This window comes from Osmerus mordax, chromosome 23 (assembly GCF_038355195.1).
Source record: "Osmerus mordax isolate fOsmMor3 chromosome 23, fOsmMor3.pri, whole genome shotgun sequence".
Lineage (NCBI taxonomy): Eukaryota > Metazoa > Chordata > Actinopteri > Osmeriformes > Osmeridae > Osmerus > Osmerus mordax.
In genome coordinates, this window is record NC_090072.1 from 133877 (window position 1) to 150100 (window position 16224).

The following is a 16224-nucleotide window of genomic DNA, read 5'->3' on the forward strand; positions in this document are numbered from 1 at the left end:
CAAACTTGGTCTGGTCTGCTCATCAGAGTCCCCTCTACGGGCGTGTTTTGGATTGGATTTTAAGATTTTTGACCATATTTGACTTCCCTTTTTGTCCGGCCCATAACTCTGCCTAGAAAGCCCCTACATGCCCCAAACTTGGTCTGGTCTGCTCATCAGAGTCCCCTCTACGGGCGTGTTTTGGATTGGATTTCAAGATTTTTGACCATATTTGTCTTCCCTTTTTGTCCGGCCCATAACTCTGCCTAGAAAGGCCCTAAATGCCCCAAAATTTGTCTGGTCTGCTCATCAGAGTCCCCTCTACGGGAGTGTTTTGGATTGGATTTAAAGATTTTTGACCATATTTGACTTCCCTTTTTGTCCGGCCCATAACTCTGCCTAGAAAGGCCCTAAATGCCCCAAAATTGGTCTGGTCTGCTCATCAGAGTCCCCTCTACGGGCGTGTTTTGGATTGGATTTCAAGATTTTTGACCATATTTGTCTTCCCTTTTTGTCCGGCCCATAACTCTGCCTAGAAAGCCCCTACATGCCCCAAACGTGGTCTGGTCTGCTCATCAGAGTCCCCTCTACGGGCATGTTTTGGATTGGATTTCAAGATTTTTGACCATATTTGTCTTCCCTTTTTGTCCGGCCCATAACTCTGCCTAGAAAGGCCCTACATGCCCCAAACTTGGTCTGGTCTGCTCATCAGAGTCCCCTCTACGGCCGTGTTTTTGATTGGATATTTAAAAAAATTGACCATATTTTTCTTCCCTTTTTGTCCGGCCCATAACTCTGCCTAGAAAGCCCCTACATGCCCCAAACTTGGTCTGGTCTGCTCATCAGAGTCCCCTCTACGGCCGTGTTTTTGATTGGATATTTAAAAAAATTGACCATATTTTTCTTCCCTTTTTGTCCGGCCCATAACTCTGCCTAGAAAGGCCCTACATGCCCCAAACTTGGTCTGGTCTGCTCATCAGAATCCCCTCTACCGGCGTGTTTCGGATTGTATATTTTTTTTTTTTGACCATATTTCACTTCCCTTTTTGTCCGGCCCATAACTCTGCCTAGAAAGGCCCTACATGCCCCAAACTTGGTCTGGTCTGCTCATCAGAGTCCCCTCTACGGGCGTGTTTTGGATTGGTTTTTTAAGATTTTTGACCATATTTGACTTCCCTTTTAGTCCGGCCCATAACTCTGCCTAGAAAGCCCCTATATGCCCCAAACTTGGTCTGGTCTGCTCATCAGAGTCCCCTCTACGGGCATGTTTTGGATTGGATTTTAAGATTTTTGACCATATTTGACTTCCCTTTTTGTCCGGCCCATAACTCTGCCTAGAAAGGCCCTACATGCCCCAAACTTGGTCTGGTCTGCCCATCAGAGTCCCCTCTACGGGCGTGTTTTGGATTGGATTTTTTTTTTAAATGACCATATTTGTCTTCCCTTTTTGTCCGGCCCATAACTCTGCCTAGAAAGCCCCTACATGCCCCAAACTTGGTCTGGTCTGCTCATCAGAGTCCCCTCTACGGGAGTGTTTTGGATTGGATTTAAAGATTTTTGACCATATTTGACTTCCCTTTTAGTCCGGCCCATAACTCTGCCTAGAAAGCCCCTACATGCCCCAAACTTGGTCTGGTCTGCTCATCAGAGTCCCCTCTACGGCCGTGTTTTTGATTGGATATTTAAAAAAATTGACCATATTTTTCTTCCCTTTTTGTCCGGCCCATAACTCTGCCTAGAAAGGCCCTACATGCCCCAAACTTGGTCTGGTCTGCTCATCAGAGTCCCCTCTACGGGAGTGTTTTGGATTGGATTTAAAGATTTTTGACCATATTTGACTTCCCTTTTTGTCCGGCCCATAACTCTGCCTAGAAAGGCCCTAAATGCCCCAAAATATGGTCTGGTCTGCTCATCAGAGTCCCCTCTACGGGCGTGTTTTGGATTGGATTTCAAGATTTTTGACCATATTTGTCTTCCCTTTTTGTCCGGCCCATAACTCTGCCTAGAAAGCCCCTACATGCCCCAAACGTGGTCTGGTCTGCTCATCAGAGTCCCCTCTACGGGCATGTTTTGGATTGGATTTCAAGATTTTTGACCATATTTGTCTTCCCTTTTTGTCCGGCCCATAACTCTGCCTAGAAAGGCCCTACATGCCCCAAACTTGGTCTGGTCTGCTCATCAGAGTCCCCTCTACGGCCGTGTTTTTGATTGGATATTTAAAAAAATTGACCATATTTTTCTTCCCTTTTTGTCCGGCCCATAACTCTGCCTAGAAAGGCCCTACATGCCCCAAACTTGGTCTGGTCTGCTCATCAGAATCCCCTCTACCGGCGTGTTTCGGATTGTATATTTTTTTTTTTTGACCATATTTCACTTCCCTTTTTGTCCGGCCCATAACTCTGCCTAGAAAGGCCCTACATGCCCCAAACTTGGTCTGGTCTGCTCATCAGAGTCCCCTCTACGGGCGTGTTTTGGATTGGTTTTTTAAGATTTTTGACCATATTTGACTTCCCTTTTAGTCCGGCCCATAACTCTGCCTAGAAAGCCCCTACATGCCCCAAACTTGGTCTGGTCTGCTCATCAGAGTCCCCTCTACGGGCATGTTTTGGATTGGATTTTAAGATTTTTGACCATATTTCACTTCCCTTTTTGTCCGGCCCATAACTCTGCCTAGAAAGGCCCTACATGCCCCAAACTTGGTCTGGTCTGCTCATCAGAGTCCCCTCTACGGGCGTGTTTTGGATTGGTTTTTTAAGATTTTTGACCATATTTGACTTCCCTTTTAGTCCGGCCCATAACTCTGCCTAGAAAGCCCCTACATGCCCCAAACTTGGTCTGGTCTGCTCATCAGAGTCCCCTCTACGGCCGTGTTTTTGATTGGATATTTAAAAAAATTGACCATATTTTTCTTCCCTTTTTGTCCGGCCCATAACTCTGCCTAGAAAGGCCCTACATGCCCCAAACTTGGTCTGGTCTGCTCATCAGAATCCCCTCTACCGGCGTGTTTCGGATTGTATATTTTTTTTTTTTGACCATATTTCACTTCCCTTTTTGTCCGGCCCATAACTCTGCCTAGAAAGGCCCTACATGCCCCAAACTTGGTCTGGTCTGCTCATCAGAGTCCCCTCTACGGGCGTGTTTTGGATTGGTTTTTTAAGATTTTTGACCATATTTGACTTCCCTTTTAGTCCGGCCCATAACTCTGCCTAGAAAGCCCCTACATGCCCCAAACTTGGTCTGGTCTGCTCATCAGAGTCCCCTCTACGGGCATGTTTTGGATTGGATTTTAAGATTTTTGACCATATTTCACTTCCCTTTTTGTCCGGCCCATAACTCTGCCTAGAAAGGCCCTACATGCCCCAAACTTGGTCTGGTCTGCTCATCAGAGTCCCCTCTACGGGCGTGTTTTGGATTGGTTTTTTAAGATTTTTGACCATATTTGACTTCCCTTTTAGTCCGGCCCATAACTCTGCCTAGAAAGCCCCTACATGCCCCAAACTTGGTCTGGTCTGCTCATCAGAGTCCCCTCTACGTGCGTGTTTTGGATTGGATTTTAATATTTTTGACCATATTTCACTTCCCTTTTTGTCCGGCCCATAACTCTGCCTAGAAAGGCCCTACATGCCCCAAAATTGGTCTGGTCTGCTCATCAGAGTCCCCTCTACGGGAGTGTTTTGGATTGGATTTTAAGATTTTTGACCATATTTGACTTCCCTTTTTGTCCGGCCCATAACTCTGCCTAGAAAGGCCCTACATGCCCCAAACTTGGTCTGGTCTGCTCATCAGAGTCCCCTCTACGGGCGTGTTTTGGATTGGATTTTAAGATTTTTGACCATATTTGACTTCCCTTTTTGTCCGGCCCATAACTCTGCCTAGAAAGCCCCTACATGCCCCAAACGTGGTCTGGTCTGCTCATCAGAGTCCCCTCTACGGGCATGTTTTGGATTGGATTTCAAGATTTTTGACCATATTTGTCTTCCCTTTTTGTCCGGCCCATAACTCTGCCTAGAAAGGCCCTACATGCCCCAAACTTGGTCTGGTCTGCTCATCAGAGTCCCCTCTACGGCCGTGTTTTTGATTGGATATTTAAAAAAATTGACCATATTTTTCTTCCCTTTTTGTCCGGCCCATAACTCTGCCTAGAAAGGCCCTACATGCCCCAAACTTGGTCTGGTCTGCTCATCAGAATCCCCTCTACCGGCGTGTTTCGGATTGTATATATTTTTTTTTTGACCATATTTCACTTCCCTTTTTGTCCGGCCCATAACTCTGCCTAGAAAGGCCCTACATGCCCCAAACTTGGTCTGGTCTGCTCATCAGAGTCCCCTCTACGGGCATGTTTTGGATTGGATTTTAAGATTTTTGACCATATTTCACTTCCCTTTTTGTCCGGCCCATAACTCTGCCTAGAAAGGCCCTACATGCCCCAAACTTGGTCTGGTCTGCTCATCAGAGTCCCCTCTACGGGCGTGTTTTGGATTGGATTTTAAGATTTTTGACCATATTTGACTTCCCTTTTTGTCCGGCCCATAACTCTGCCTAGAAAGCCCCTACATGCCCCAAACTTGGTCTGGTCTGCTCATCAGAGTCCCCTCTACGGGCGTGTTTTGGATTGGATTTCAAGATTTTTGACCATATTTGTCTTCCCTTTTTGTCCGGCCCATAACTCTGCCTAGAAAGGCCCTAAATGCCCCAAAATTGGTCTGGTCTGCTCATCAGAGTCCCCTCTACGGGAGTGTTTTGGATTGGATTTAAAGATTTTTGACCATATTTGACTTCCCTTTTTGTCCGGCCCATAACTCTGCCTAGAAAAGCCCTACATGCCCCAAAATTGGTCTGGTCTGCTCATCAGAGTCCCCTCTACGGGCGTGTTTTGGATTGGATTTCAAGATTTTTGACCATATTTGTCTTCCCTTTTTGTCCGGCCCATAACTCTGCCTAGAAAGGCCCTACATGCCCCAAACTTGGTCTGGTCTGCCCATCAGAGTCCCCTCTACGGGCGTGTTTTGGATTGGATTTTTTTTTTAAATGACCATATTTGTCTTCCCTTTTTGTCCGGCCCATAACTCTGCCTAGAAAGGCCCTACATGCCCCAAACTTGGTCTGGTCTGCCCATCAGAGTCCCCTCTACGGACGTGTTTTGGATTGGATTTTAAGATTTTTGACCATATTTGTCTTCCCTTTTTGTCCGGCCCATAACTCTGCCTAGAAAGGCCCTACATGCCCCAAAATTGGTCTGGTCTGCTCATCAGAGTCCCCTCTACGGCCGTGTTTTTGATTGGATATTTAAAAAAATTGACCATATTTGTCTTCCCTTTTTGTCCGCCCCATAACTCTGCCTAGAAAGGCCCTACATGCCCCAAACTTGATCTGGTCTGCTCATCAGAGTCCCCTCTACAGGCATGTTTTGGATTGGATTTTAAGATTTTTGACCCTATTTGTCTTCCCTTTTTGTCCGGCCCATAACTCTGCCTAGAAAGGCCCTACATGCCCCAAACTTGGTCTGGTCTGCTCATCAGAGTCCCCTCTACGGGCGTGTTTTGGATTGGATTTTTAACAAAAATGACCATATTTGTCTTCCCTTTTTGTCCGGCCCATAACTCTGCCTAGAAAGGCCCTACATGCCCCAAACTTGGTCTGGTCTGCTCATCAGAGTCCCCTCTACGGGCGTGTTTTGGATTGGATTTTTAACAAAAATGACCATATTTGTCTTCCCTTTTTGTCCGGCCCATAACTCTGCCTAGAAAGGCCCTACATGCCCCAAACTTGGTCTGGTCTGCTCATCAGAGTCCCCTCTACGGGCGTGTTTTGGATTGGATTTTAAGATTTTTGTAACATTATGTAACATTCCCCTAGGGCACGTAGGGTGAAGTGCCTTGCCCAAGCACACAAATAAAATCTGTATAGCTCAAATGCTATGGAACCAAAATAGCCCAACTGAAAAGTAATGGCTTAACCTGTCTCCCCTTAAACAAAAAGCTGCTGCTGTGTTATAGCCTCTCTCACGGCCCTGCCAGTAGGGTAGTCAGGGGTGATGGGGTCTATCACATCTGGTGGTTAGCTGACAGGTGGGGCTCTCTCTTTTCTAATTGAGGCCACATTGTGGAGCACGACACAGGCTGTCACGATCTGACAAGCCCGGTCTGGGGCCACTCGGAGGCCACACAGGCAGTTTTTTTGTCCGTCTACCTTTGTTCACAAAAACGTGCAGCTTTTTATTTTATTTTATTTTTTCGTCTACGTTTATCCACCCCATAATAAGTCTCATATTTCTGTCTCTCCCCCTCTCTTTCTCTCTTTACTGTATTTCTCTCATTTTTCAAATCAATCTCAAATGCTTTTTGGCATAAATGTTCTGGTTAAACAATGTTGCTAAAGCAGTCTGCAAGGAAGGGACACCATACAATTTAACAAACACATTAGAGAATCTAATCATATCATCATTAATCATAAAGCAAACATCCATACAAATAGTAAGATGAAAAATGCCATAAAATGTTTGTGTGTGTCAGTGTAATTACAAAACAAAATGTTAATCACTATTACACATGGTTGATTCACTGTCCCCCTAAAAGTATTTTATTGTCAGGTGCATAGAACAACACAGGGTCAGACTGGGCACTGAAATTCTTGGGACAAGACAACGCAGAGCAACCTGGCATAACATAACACTATGACATGACACTAGAATATATATTCATATATAATACCCCCCCACACACACACACACACGCTCTGACACTTATACACACACACACTCTCACATGCTCTCACACACACACTCCAGTCAGCCCGTCAGGTTGGCCAGAACTAACTGCTGGACTGGGACTAACCCCCACCCCACCCCACCCAGGGGGAGGTGTGTGTGTGTGGAGACATCTGTGTGTGTGTGTGTGTTGCGGGGAGAGATGGTTACATAAGCTCTTTGAGAATCAGAACCCTTATATAAGACCAGAGCACCACAGCTGGAGGGGAGGGTTTTAAGCATATTTACTATAAACTAATTCAGCAGTGACACACATGTACAGTCACACACACACATGCCTACACACAATTTACACACACTCCCTCCCTCCCAGAGAACTTACAGAACCACAGAACACCCCTACACACATGTATCAGGTGGAGTCAGGTGGCTGAGTGGTTAGGGAGTCGGGCTAGTAATCTGAAGGTTACCGGTTCGATTCTGGCTGTGCAAATGACGTTGTGTCCTCGGGCAAGGCACTTCACCCTACTTGCCTCGGGGGAATGTCCCTGTACTTACTGTAAGTCGCTCTGGATAATAGCGTCTGCTAAATGACTAATGTAAATGTATCACACACACACATTTTTATACAGACACGCACACCTCACTCATCTTTCACTCAAGGAGAGTCTGACATCTTTAAACACAAAAACATTTTATTTCTCATAGGTAAGTTTCCATGGTTACTGGCAGTATGCTGACGAGGGGTGACACAGTCAGAACGGACAACCTGATTGGATGCCCAGAACCAAACAGGAAATGGAATCACTCTTTAAAAGTACAGGATTGGTCAAGGGTTTGAAAGAGGAGGAGTCGGTCCCATCAGTAAGACAACAGCCTCATGTGGCACAAGTGTGTGTGTGTGTATACATGTGCGTTTGTGTGAGGGTGTGGATTGCAGTGGTTACTATAGTTACTATGATTGTGCTTCAACTGCGCAGAAAGAAATTCAAAACAAAACTAAGATATAAACATCTATCCATTACCCTGGAAACCCTGGTAACCACAGTTACCCCTAACCCCATCATAAAGATACCAGCTACTGAACTCATTAACTAACTAGTTCACTTACACAAAACAAGACAGCAGACCCTTCTTGGGTATGAGAGAGGAGGGTGTGTTTGGGTGTGTGTGTGTGTGTGTGTGTGTGTGTGTGTGTGTGTGTGATATGTTGTTCAAATTAAACTCCTAGAAACTAGAAGTTTCCTAGCATGTTGGCATCAACAATTTAATGAGCTAAATAAATAAAATAAATAACAATAAATTGCCTCCATCTCTCCTCTCCTCCATCTCTCCTCTCCTCCATCTCTCCCCCCTCCATCTCTCCCCTCCTCCATCTCTCCTCTCCTCCATTTCTCCCCTCCTCCATCTCTCCTCTCCTCCATCTCTCCTCTCCTCCATCTCTCCCCTCCTCCATCTCTCCTCTCCTCCATCTCTCCTCTGTCTGTACTCAGTCTTGCCTCTCCTCCAAAGTTATGTAAAGACATGCAGCAACAGGAGAGTTTTGTTCCTTCAGACTGTAAACCAAAACAACAACAAGGGATGGTCATGGATATCCCACACACGCACACCTACACACACACGCACACCTACACATGGATATCCCACACACATACACACCTCTGTCATGGATATTACACACACACCTCTGCACAGGATGGTTTTGGATAGGAGGAGAGGAAGTGATGTCATAATCCCACTACCAGGATGTCTGGTTGCAGCTCAAGGGGTCGCAGAATAAGTCGCAGTAAGTTGCTTTCAATCGAAGCCTCTTTAAAATGTAGTTTTTTATTAAGAGACACTGAAATGATGAGTCTCAAGTTTGCTCTCCAAACATTTATATTGATGTTAATACTTCATATCTTGGAAGTGTTTTGTAAACATTTTTAAAACTGCCCATTTCCTTCCCTCCTCCTCCGTCCTCCTCTCAGGTATGTGTTGTTGTTTCCAGGCAGTAACACAGTGGAGAGAGGGAGTACAAAGGGTTAGGGTTAGACAGTAGTATAGGATTAGGGTTAGTTTTGGGGTTGGGGTTAGACAGTAGACAGAAGTAAGTTTACTTCCTTCACTGTCTTCCTCCTCTGATCTCCTCTCCCCCCATCTCCTCTTTTCCTCTCCCCCTCTCCTGTCTCCCCATCTCCTCTCTCCCCCTCTCTCCCCATCTCCTCTCTCCCCCTTCTCCCCCCAACTCCTTTCCTCTCCTCTCTCCTCCATGCTGTTGTACCATGTGTTGGCAGTGATACTTGTGCGTTATGGACAGGGAGTTTGTGCTTTCCTGTGTGTGTGTGTGTCTGTGTGTGTGTCTGTGTGTGTGTGTTGCTCTAGTCTTTTGTGCTGATCCTTAGTTTGAAGGAGACACGTCCTGCAAACTTGTCCCTCTCATTGCCCGTGGCGATGGTGTTAGAGTTGATCTGACACTCGATGTTCACATCTGTGTTCATGGAGATGCTCTGGAACTTCACAGCAACCAGGGGCTGTGTGTAGTTCACCTGCACACACACATACACACACACATTATACACAAACGTCTCACATCACACAAATTGCGTTTAGTGTCCAAAGCCAGGTTAAGTTTAGTTCTAAAAGAAGGTTTACGCTGTAGAGTACAACGGCACTTAGGAATGATTGGCTGGACCTGATGTTAGTTTCCCCCAGGATCACAATGACTTATTGAGAAACTTGTTGCTCTTGTTGGTTTGTTGTAACTGTCTTAAAATTATTGCACTCGCTGTGAAATATATTATTGTTGCTTGCTTTTTCCACAGGTACACTCTTGCACTTTTTGAGGTTCTTGCTGTTTAATTGTGACTTGTCTAACTACATGCTCTTATTATTCTTCCCTTTGGGACTTATTTGGTTTCACAATGTATGCTTCATGTTTGGCTACCCGCAATGTTTGGGGCTATCTCGTTGTTATGATCAGTGACCTATGCACTTTTGTAAAACTCTCTCTTGGAAGTCGCTTTGGATAAAAGCGTCTGCTAAATGCATAAATGTAAATGTAGAGTAAACCGTGTGTGTGTTTGTGGGTGTGGATGTAGATGTGTGTGTGTGTGTGTGTGTGTGTGTGTGTGTGTGTGTGTGTGTGTGTGGATGTAGATGTGTGCATGTGTGTGTGTGTTTGTGGGTGTGGATGTAGATGTGTGCATACATGTGTGTGGCATGGGTGTGTGTTACCTGGGCCCTCTTGCCATAGTAGGGGAAGTACATGAGGTTGAAGGTTCCATTTGGTGGGAAATAAGAGAGCTCCCCGATGCTGTCAGAGTCCTCTTTCTGCAGAACAGAGACCCAGTCATTAACCAACTAACCAACCAACTAACTAAACAAGTAACTCACCAACCAACTAACTAAACAACTAACTAATGAACTAAACTATCTCTCTCTCTCCATCCATCTATCCATCCATCCAACAGGACAGTCTTACCCATTCACCTTTTCCCACTTTGTATTTCTGAGAATGGGTTACAGTAATGGAGGGTTAATGAGGATTCATGTAAAGATTAATCAGGGTTCATGAGGGTTCAAGTCAGGGTTAACAAGGGTTCATGAGGGTTCATGTCCAATCTCAAATGACAGTCGACTGACAGTTGAGACAGTAGAGACAATAGAGACAGTAGAGAGGCAGGAGAGACAGTAGAGACAGTAGAGACAGTAGAGACAGTAGAGTGACTAGAGACAATAGAGACAGTAAAGACAGTAAAGACAAGAGACAGTAGAGACAGTAGAGACAATAGAGACAGTAGAGACAGTAGAGACAGTAGAGACAGAAGAGACAATAGAGTGACTAGAGACAATAGAGACAGTAGAGACAATAGAGACAGTAAAGACAGTAAAGACAAGAGACAGTAGAGACAATAGAGACAGTAGAATGACAGTAGAGACAGGAGAGACAATAGAGACAATAGAGACAGTAAAGACAATAGAGACAGTAGAGTGACAGTAGATACAATAGACTGACAGGAGAGGCAGCAGACAAACCTAACCCTAACCCTGCTGACCTTTGCTCCACAGCTGACATATGGAGACTGGCCATCCTTTCCTGGTAACATTCCAATAACCTGTAGAGGAGGAGAGGAGTTAGGCTGTGCACTAGTAGTAGGAGTGTGTGTATATAGTGGGTGTGTATAGTGTCTGTATATAGTGTTTGGGAGAGTGTGTGTGAGAGAGTGTGTGTGTGTTTAGGGAGGGAGTCAGGTGGCTGAGCGGTGAGGGAATCGGGCTAGTAATCCGAAGGTTGCCAGTTCGATTCCCGGTCATGCCAACTGACGTTGTGTCCTTGGGCAAGGCACTTCACCCTACTTGCCTTGGGGGAATGTCCCTGTACTTACTGTAAGTCGCTCTGGATAAGAGCGTCTGCTAAATGACTAAATGTAAATGTAAATGTTTAGTGTGTATAGTGTGTTTGGGAGAGAGTGTGCGTACCCGGTTGAGCTTGATGAGAACACAGGGCTTGCCGTGGGCGTATCCATAGGACGGGTCGCTGAGCCCGGAACATTCCTCCAGTGTGGAGAGGTTGAACTGGCAGGAGCGCTTGGGGTTGTTCCTCACCTCGCCACTGTCCTCCTGTACAAAGTAACGATCTGGAACACACAGGTCGTTGGTCCGCGCCTGCTGGGAGTCGTTGTAGGCTGCAAACACACGTTAATACACACACACAAATTAACACACGTTTATACACACAATTTAATACACACACATTAATACACACATATATTAACACACACACACATTAACACACACTCACATATACATTAACACACTAACGCTTACACACACGTGGACCTACGTGAGAGGAAGATGTCCAGGGCGGTGGCATATGACCTCCAGCTGTCCGGTTCGTCCCGATTGTACACAATCTCCAGAGCCTCCCCCCGGGGGCGGATCATCATCCCTGGGGGGGAAAGGAGTTGGGGTGTGTGTGAGTGAATACCGGGGCGGTCAGACGATCCTGGTACGTGTGTGTGTCTGTGTGTGTGTGTACCTGGGGTGGTCAGGCTATCCTGGTACGTGTGTGTGTCTGTGTGTGTGTGTACCTGGGGTGGTCAGGCTATCCTGGTACGTGTGTGTGTCTGTGTGTGTGTGTACCTGGGGTGGTCAGGCGATCCTGGTACGTTGGCTGGTAGTCGTCCAGGCTGAGCAACATGACGTACATGGTCAGAACAAACATTCCCGCCAGAAAGATATAGAACACCAGGTAGAACAGCAGGATCAGACCTGGGACACACACACACAGATACACACACACACAGATATATTGTTAGACAAGAACAATGAAATTCAAACCCACAATCTCTAGAGCTGCAGTCTACTACTGAGTTCTTCCTCTCTCCTTTAGTTCATCCTCCTTCCCTTCTCTTCTATGGTATCTCCTGTGGTATCTCCTGTGGTATCTCCTGTGGTATCTCCTGTGGTATGTCCTGTGGTATGTGTGTGTCCCCTCCTTGAATCTTACTAGTGCTCACTAACCCTAACTAAAAGGAGGGATGCTTGACCCCTGACCTGAAGGACTGGTGCCTCCTCTCTTCTCCTCTCCTCCTCCCCTTCTCTGTAACCTACATAGCTGTTGAATGGTGACAGTGGGGGAGGGGAGGATAATCCTCTCGCCTCTGTCCCCTGTCACGCACACACACGCATGCCAACATGCACAGGCGCACGCACAAACAAACGCACTCACCCACACATATGCATACACCCACGCATGCATGCATGCACGCACACACACACCCACTATCATCAGCATTTGGAAGCTAGCAAAGGTACTGGAAACCACAGTACTCTGATACACACACACTACAGATACACACACACACTACAGATACACACATTACTGCTTCAGTCTGGAGAGACATTAGATAATACGTCTCCTTTGACTGCATCTCTCCTCTTCTCTCTCCCCCCACTCTCTCTCCCTCTTTCTTTACCCTTTCTCTCTTCCTTTACTTGCTCTCTCATCCATCCATCATTCCATCTCTCTTCCACACATTTTCTTTTTCTCCCCTCTCCCTTCTGCTCGGTTCTCTGTTCCCCAGGATCTGTGTATCAGCTGTGTGTTTGTGTTTCTGTGTGTGTGTATCAGGTGTGTGTGTGTGCATGTGTGTCAGGTGTGTGCATGTATGTACAGTATGTCTCTATTTTATTAGTTCAGTCTTTAGTGAATCACACTCCTCCCTCCTCCTCCCCTCCTCCTCTCTTCTCCTCTCCTCCTCTCTTCTCCTCTTCTACCCCTCTTCTCCTCCACCTATCCATCCCTCCCCCTCCCCTCTCTCCCACCAGTCCTCCATCCCTCTCCCACCATCCCTCTCTTCCCATCCATCCCTCTCTCCCTCCATCTCTCCATCTCTTGTGTCCTGGACAAAGCAATGGATTACAGCATACTCTGCATATGCGTGTATTTGCATGAGTGTGTGTGATTGTGTGTGTGTGTGTGTCTGTGTCTGTGTAGCAGACACTGGGCAGACAGATTACACAGACCAATCAAACTCTCCTCTCAAACCTAATCCAGATTACCTCCTGTCACCAGATCCCGCTCCCTCGCTTTCTCCCCCTCCTTCCTCCCTCCCTCTCCATCCCCCTTCTCTCTCTCTATCTCTCTCTATCTCTCTTTCTCTCTCTCTGTCGCTCTCTCTTTCCCTCTCTCTCTCTCCCTCCCTCTTCTTCTCTCTGCATACCTCTCTTTCTCTCTCTCTGTCTCTCTCTCCCTCTCTCTCTCTCTCTCTCTCTCTCTCTCTCTCTCTCTCTCTCTCTCTCTCTCTCTCTCTCTCCCTCCCTCTACCCATTAGAGGTTCTGGTCTCCAACTATAGTACAGAGTTCTGGTCTCCTACTGTAGAACAGAGTTCTGGTCTCCTAATCTAGAACAGAGTTCTGGTCTCCTAATCTAGAACAGGCTTAGTTAAGGGTTAGAGTCTGTAGATAAACATACTTACTATTTATTGTTTGTGTGTGCATGAGTGTGTGAGAGAGTGTGTGCTCTCTCTCTCTCTCACACACACACACACACACAGTCTCTCACGCATGTGTACAGGGGTCTAGGGTTAGGGTAGTGCAGATGTTGATGTAGCACATGCGTAGTTCAAACCAGACATGACGGTGACCTTCATGAAGCTACAGTATCTACACACTCTCTCTCTCTCCCTGTATCTCCCTTTATCTACCTCTCTTTCTCTCGTGCACACACACTCTCTCTCACACACACACACACACACACACACACACACACACACACTCTCTCTTGCACACACACTCTCGTACACACACTCTTGCACACACACGGTGACCTTCACAACGGGACGACTTGACAACATGACGGATCTTATTTAGCAGGTAGCGGAGAGGATGGGAGCGGAAGGGGTGGAGAGCTGGAGGAAAGAGTGAAGAGGAGAGGATGGGAGAGAGCTAGTATAGGTTATTATGTGTATTAGAGGTTTAGTATACTGTATTGAATATTGTATATTATTTGTATATTAAGAGGTTTACTATATTTTAGCTTATCATAGCTGTAATCTATGTTTTGTGTAATCATATGTTATGTTATGCCAGGTTGCTTTGTGTTGTCTTGTCCCAAGAATTTCAGTGCCCAGTCTGACCCTGTGTTGTTCTGTGCATCTGACAATAAAAGACTTGAACTTGAACTTGAAGGAAGGGGTGGAGAGATGGAGCAGAGAGTGGAGAGGAGAGGATGGGAGAGGACGGGTAGAGGACGGAGGGATCTGTAAAGGAGAGGAGAGAGGAGAAGGACAGAGTAGGAAGAGGAGGTTGGGTGATGGAGACGCGCGCATCAAAGATGACCGGACCCACTCACCCCAGCTGCTCGCGGTCCGACCCAGGAATTCGTGCGTTCGCGGGTTCCAGAAGAACTCCTTCCACTCCCCAGAACCTTTCCGTTCATCCTCTTTAGCCATGCTGCTACTCGCTGTCCGTGCGGCTCAAATCCGTACCCAGATGAATGAAGCGGAGTATCCGACTCGCGCTGTCAGACGTTTTGTGTCTGTCAACGGACGGAGGACGAACGGCCGGATGAGAGCTCGAGTTTAAAAACAATATTCAGTCACGTCAGGCGGGATGACATCAATAGTTAGACCGGGGGTATTACCGACAATCATTTAATTTTATGAACGATTAGAATGCAGGCGCTCAATCTGCGTTCTAGAATTCTGGTGCGCAGCAGCTGATACATGAAACCCGTTGACACTGCGGTAAAACGGGCTCGAGCGCCCCCTCCCCCAGCGTGCATAGATACATGACTACGTCATAATCTTCGCCGTGCCTGGGCCTATGAGAGAACATCATGCCCCTTTGCCCCGCCTGAGTGTGTGTGTGGGTCTGTGTGTAGATATGTGTACATTTATGTGGGTGTACATATATATGTATGTGTATGTTTGTGTGCATGGCCTACATATAGATATCATACATGCATGGGAGCCATGCCATCACTTCTGTAGGCTTACTTTATATTGTATATCCATATTTTTGTACACTATCCCCATACAATTATACACAACTGTACATCTATATTATCATACACAACAATCAGTGGTGATTTCTTTAAGACTGCAAGGGAAGCTCAGCTTCCCCTAAAATGTCAAAAAATGAATGGTCAAATATTTACTATTGTGTTAACATTTTAAATGCGTTAGAACACGTTCATCTCAAAGATGAGTTCACATTTTGTCATTTAGCAGATGCTCTTATCCAGAGCGACTTACAGTAAGTACAGTTCAGCTACATACCAGCTACAATCAGCAGGTCGACTGACTCGATTTCATTCTCATACTTGCTTTGAACAGTTTTTTTCAGTGCTTCGAAACTATACGGTCATTGGATAAATGCTGCGATTACGTCCAGCTCGCGTCTCTGGGGGCTGAATGCAGACAGACAGACAGAGGCAGACAGACAGACACAGACACAAACAGACAGAGGCAGACAGACAGAGGAAGACAGACAGACAGACAGATACAGACAGAGGCAGACAGACAGACAGAGGCAGACAGACAGACAGAGGAAGACAGACAGATACAGACACAGACATACAGACAGACAGACAGAGGCAGACAGGCAGAGGAAGACAGACAGAGGAAGACAGACAGACAGACACAGACAGACAGAGGCAGACAGACAGAGGAAGACAGACAGACAGAGGCAGACAGACACAGACACAGACAGACAGACAGACAGACAGAGGCAGACAGACAGACAGACAGACAGACACAGACAGAGGCAGACAGACAGACACAGACAGACAGAGGCAGACAGACAGACAGACAGACAGAGGCTGAAAAACAGAGGACAGACAGACCAGGGCTCTCAAGATTTATCAAAACTTTGGCGTGAGATTACCATATCATTCTTATTTTATTTATATATATTTTATATTTTACATTGTTTTAACTTTTAGATTGTTTAGTTCCTAGAATTAGACTATTGTACTTTTTTTAACTTTTAATTTATTTAAGATCCGTATATGTTTATTGTTAGTACCTTCCTGCCACAGTAAATTCCGTGT

The 16224-nt window shown here is 46.1% G+C and overlaps 1 protein-coding gene across 1 annotated transcript; it reads right to left on the minus strand.

Annotated features, from left to right (window-relative positions):
• Positions 1 to 8911: 8911 nt before the first annotated feature.
• On the minus strand, positions 8912 to 14894 carry atp1b2a (ATPase Na+/K+ transporting subunit beta 2a). Its single transcript, XM_067261581.1, has 7 exons — positions 14524 to 14894; positions 11810 to 11938; positions 11511 to 11615; positions 11147 to 11352; positions 10723 to 10782; positions 9902 to 9997; positions 8912 to 9213 (listed from the first exon to the last, which is right to left on the minus strand). Exons 1-7 carry the CDS (start codon positions 14621 to 14623, stop codon positions 9046 to 9048), a joined length of 864 nt encoding a protein of 287 aa, XP_067117682.1. The 5' UTR covers positions 14624 to 14894; the 3' UTR covers positions 8912 to 9045.
• Between the last annotated feature and the right edge of the window lie 1330 nt (positions 14895 to 16224).

What these genes read in the sequence shown, in the direction of transcription:
- atp1b2a (XM_067261581.1), bottom strand. Translation starts at nt 14,623, where the DNA reads ATGGCTAAAGAGGATGAACGGAAAGGTTCTGGGGAGTGGAAGGAGTTC. An exon ending in ATGTCAGCTGTGGAGCAAAG is followed by an intron (nt 9,998 to 10,722) that starts GTCAGCAGGGTT and finishes TCTGTTCTGCAG; the next exon opens with AAAGAGGACTCTGACAGCAT. An exon ending in ACTATGGCAAGAGGGCCCAG is followed by an intron (nt 9,214 to 9,901) that starts GTAACACACACC and finishes GTGTGTGTGCAG; the next exon opens with GTGAACTACACACAGCCCCT.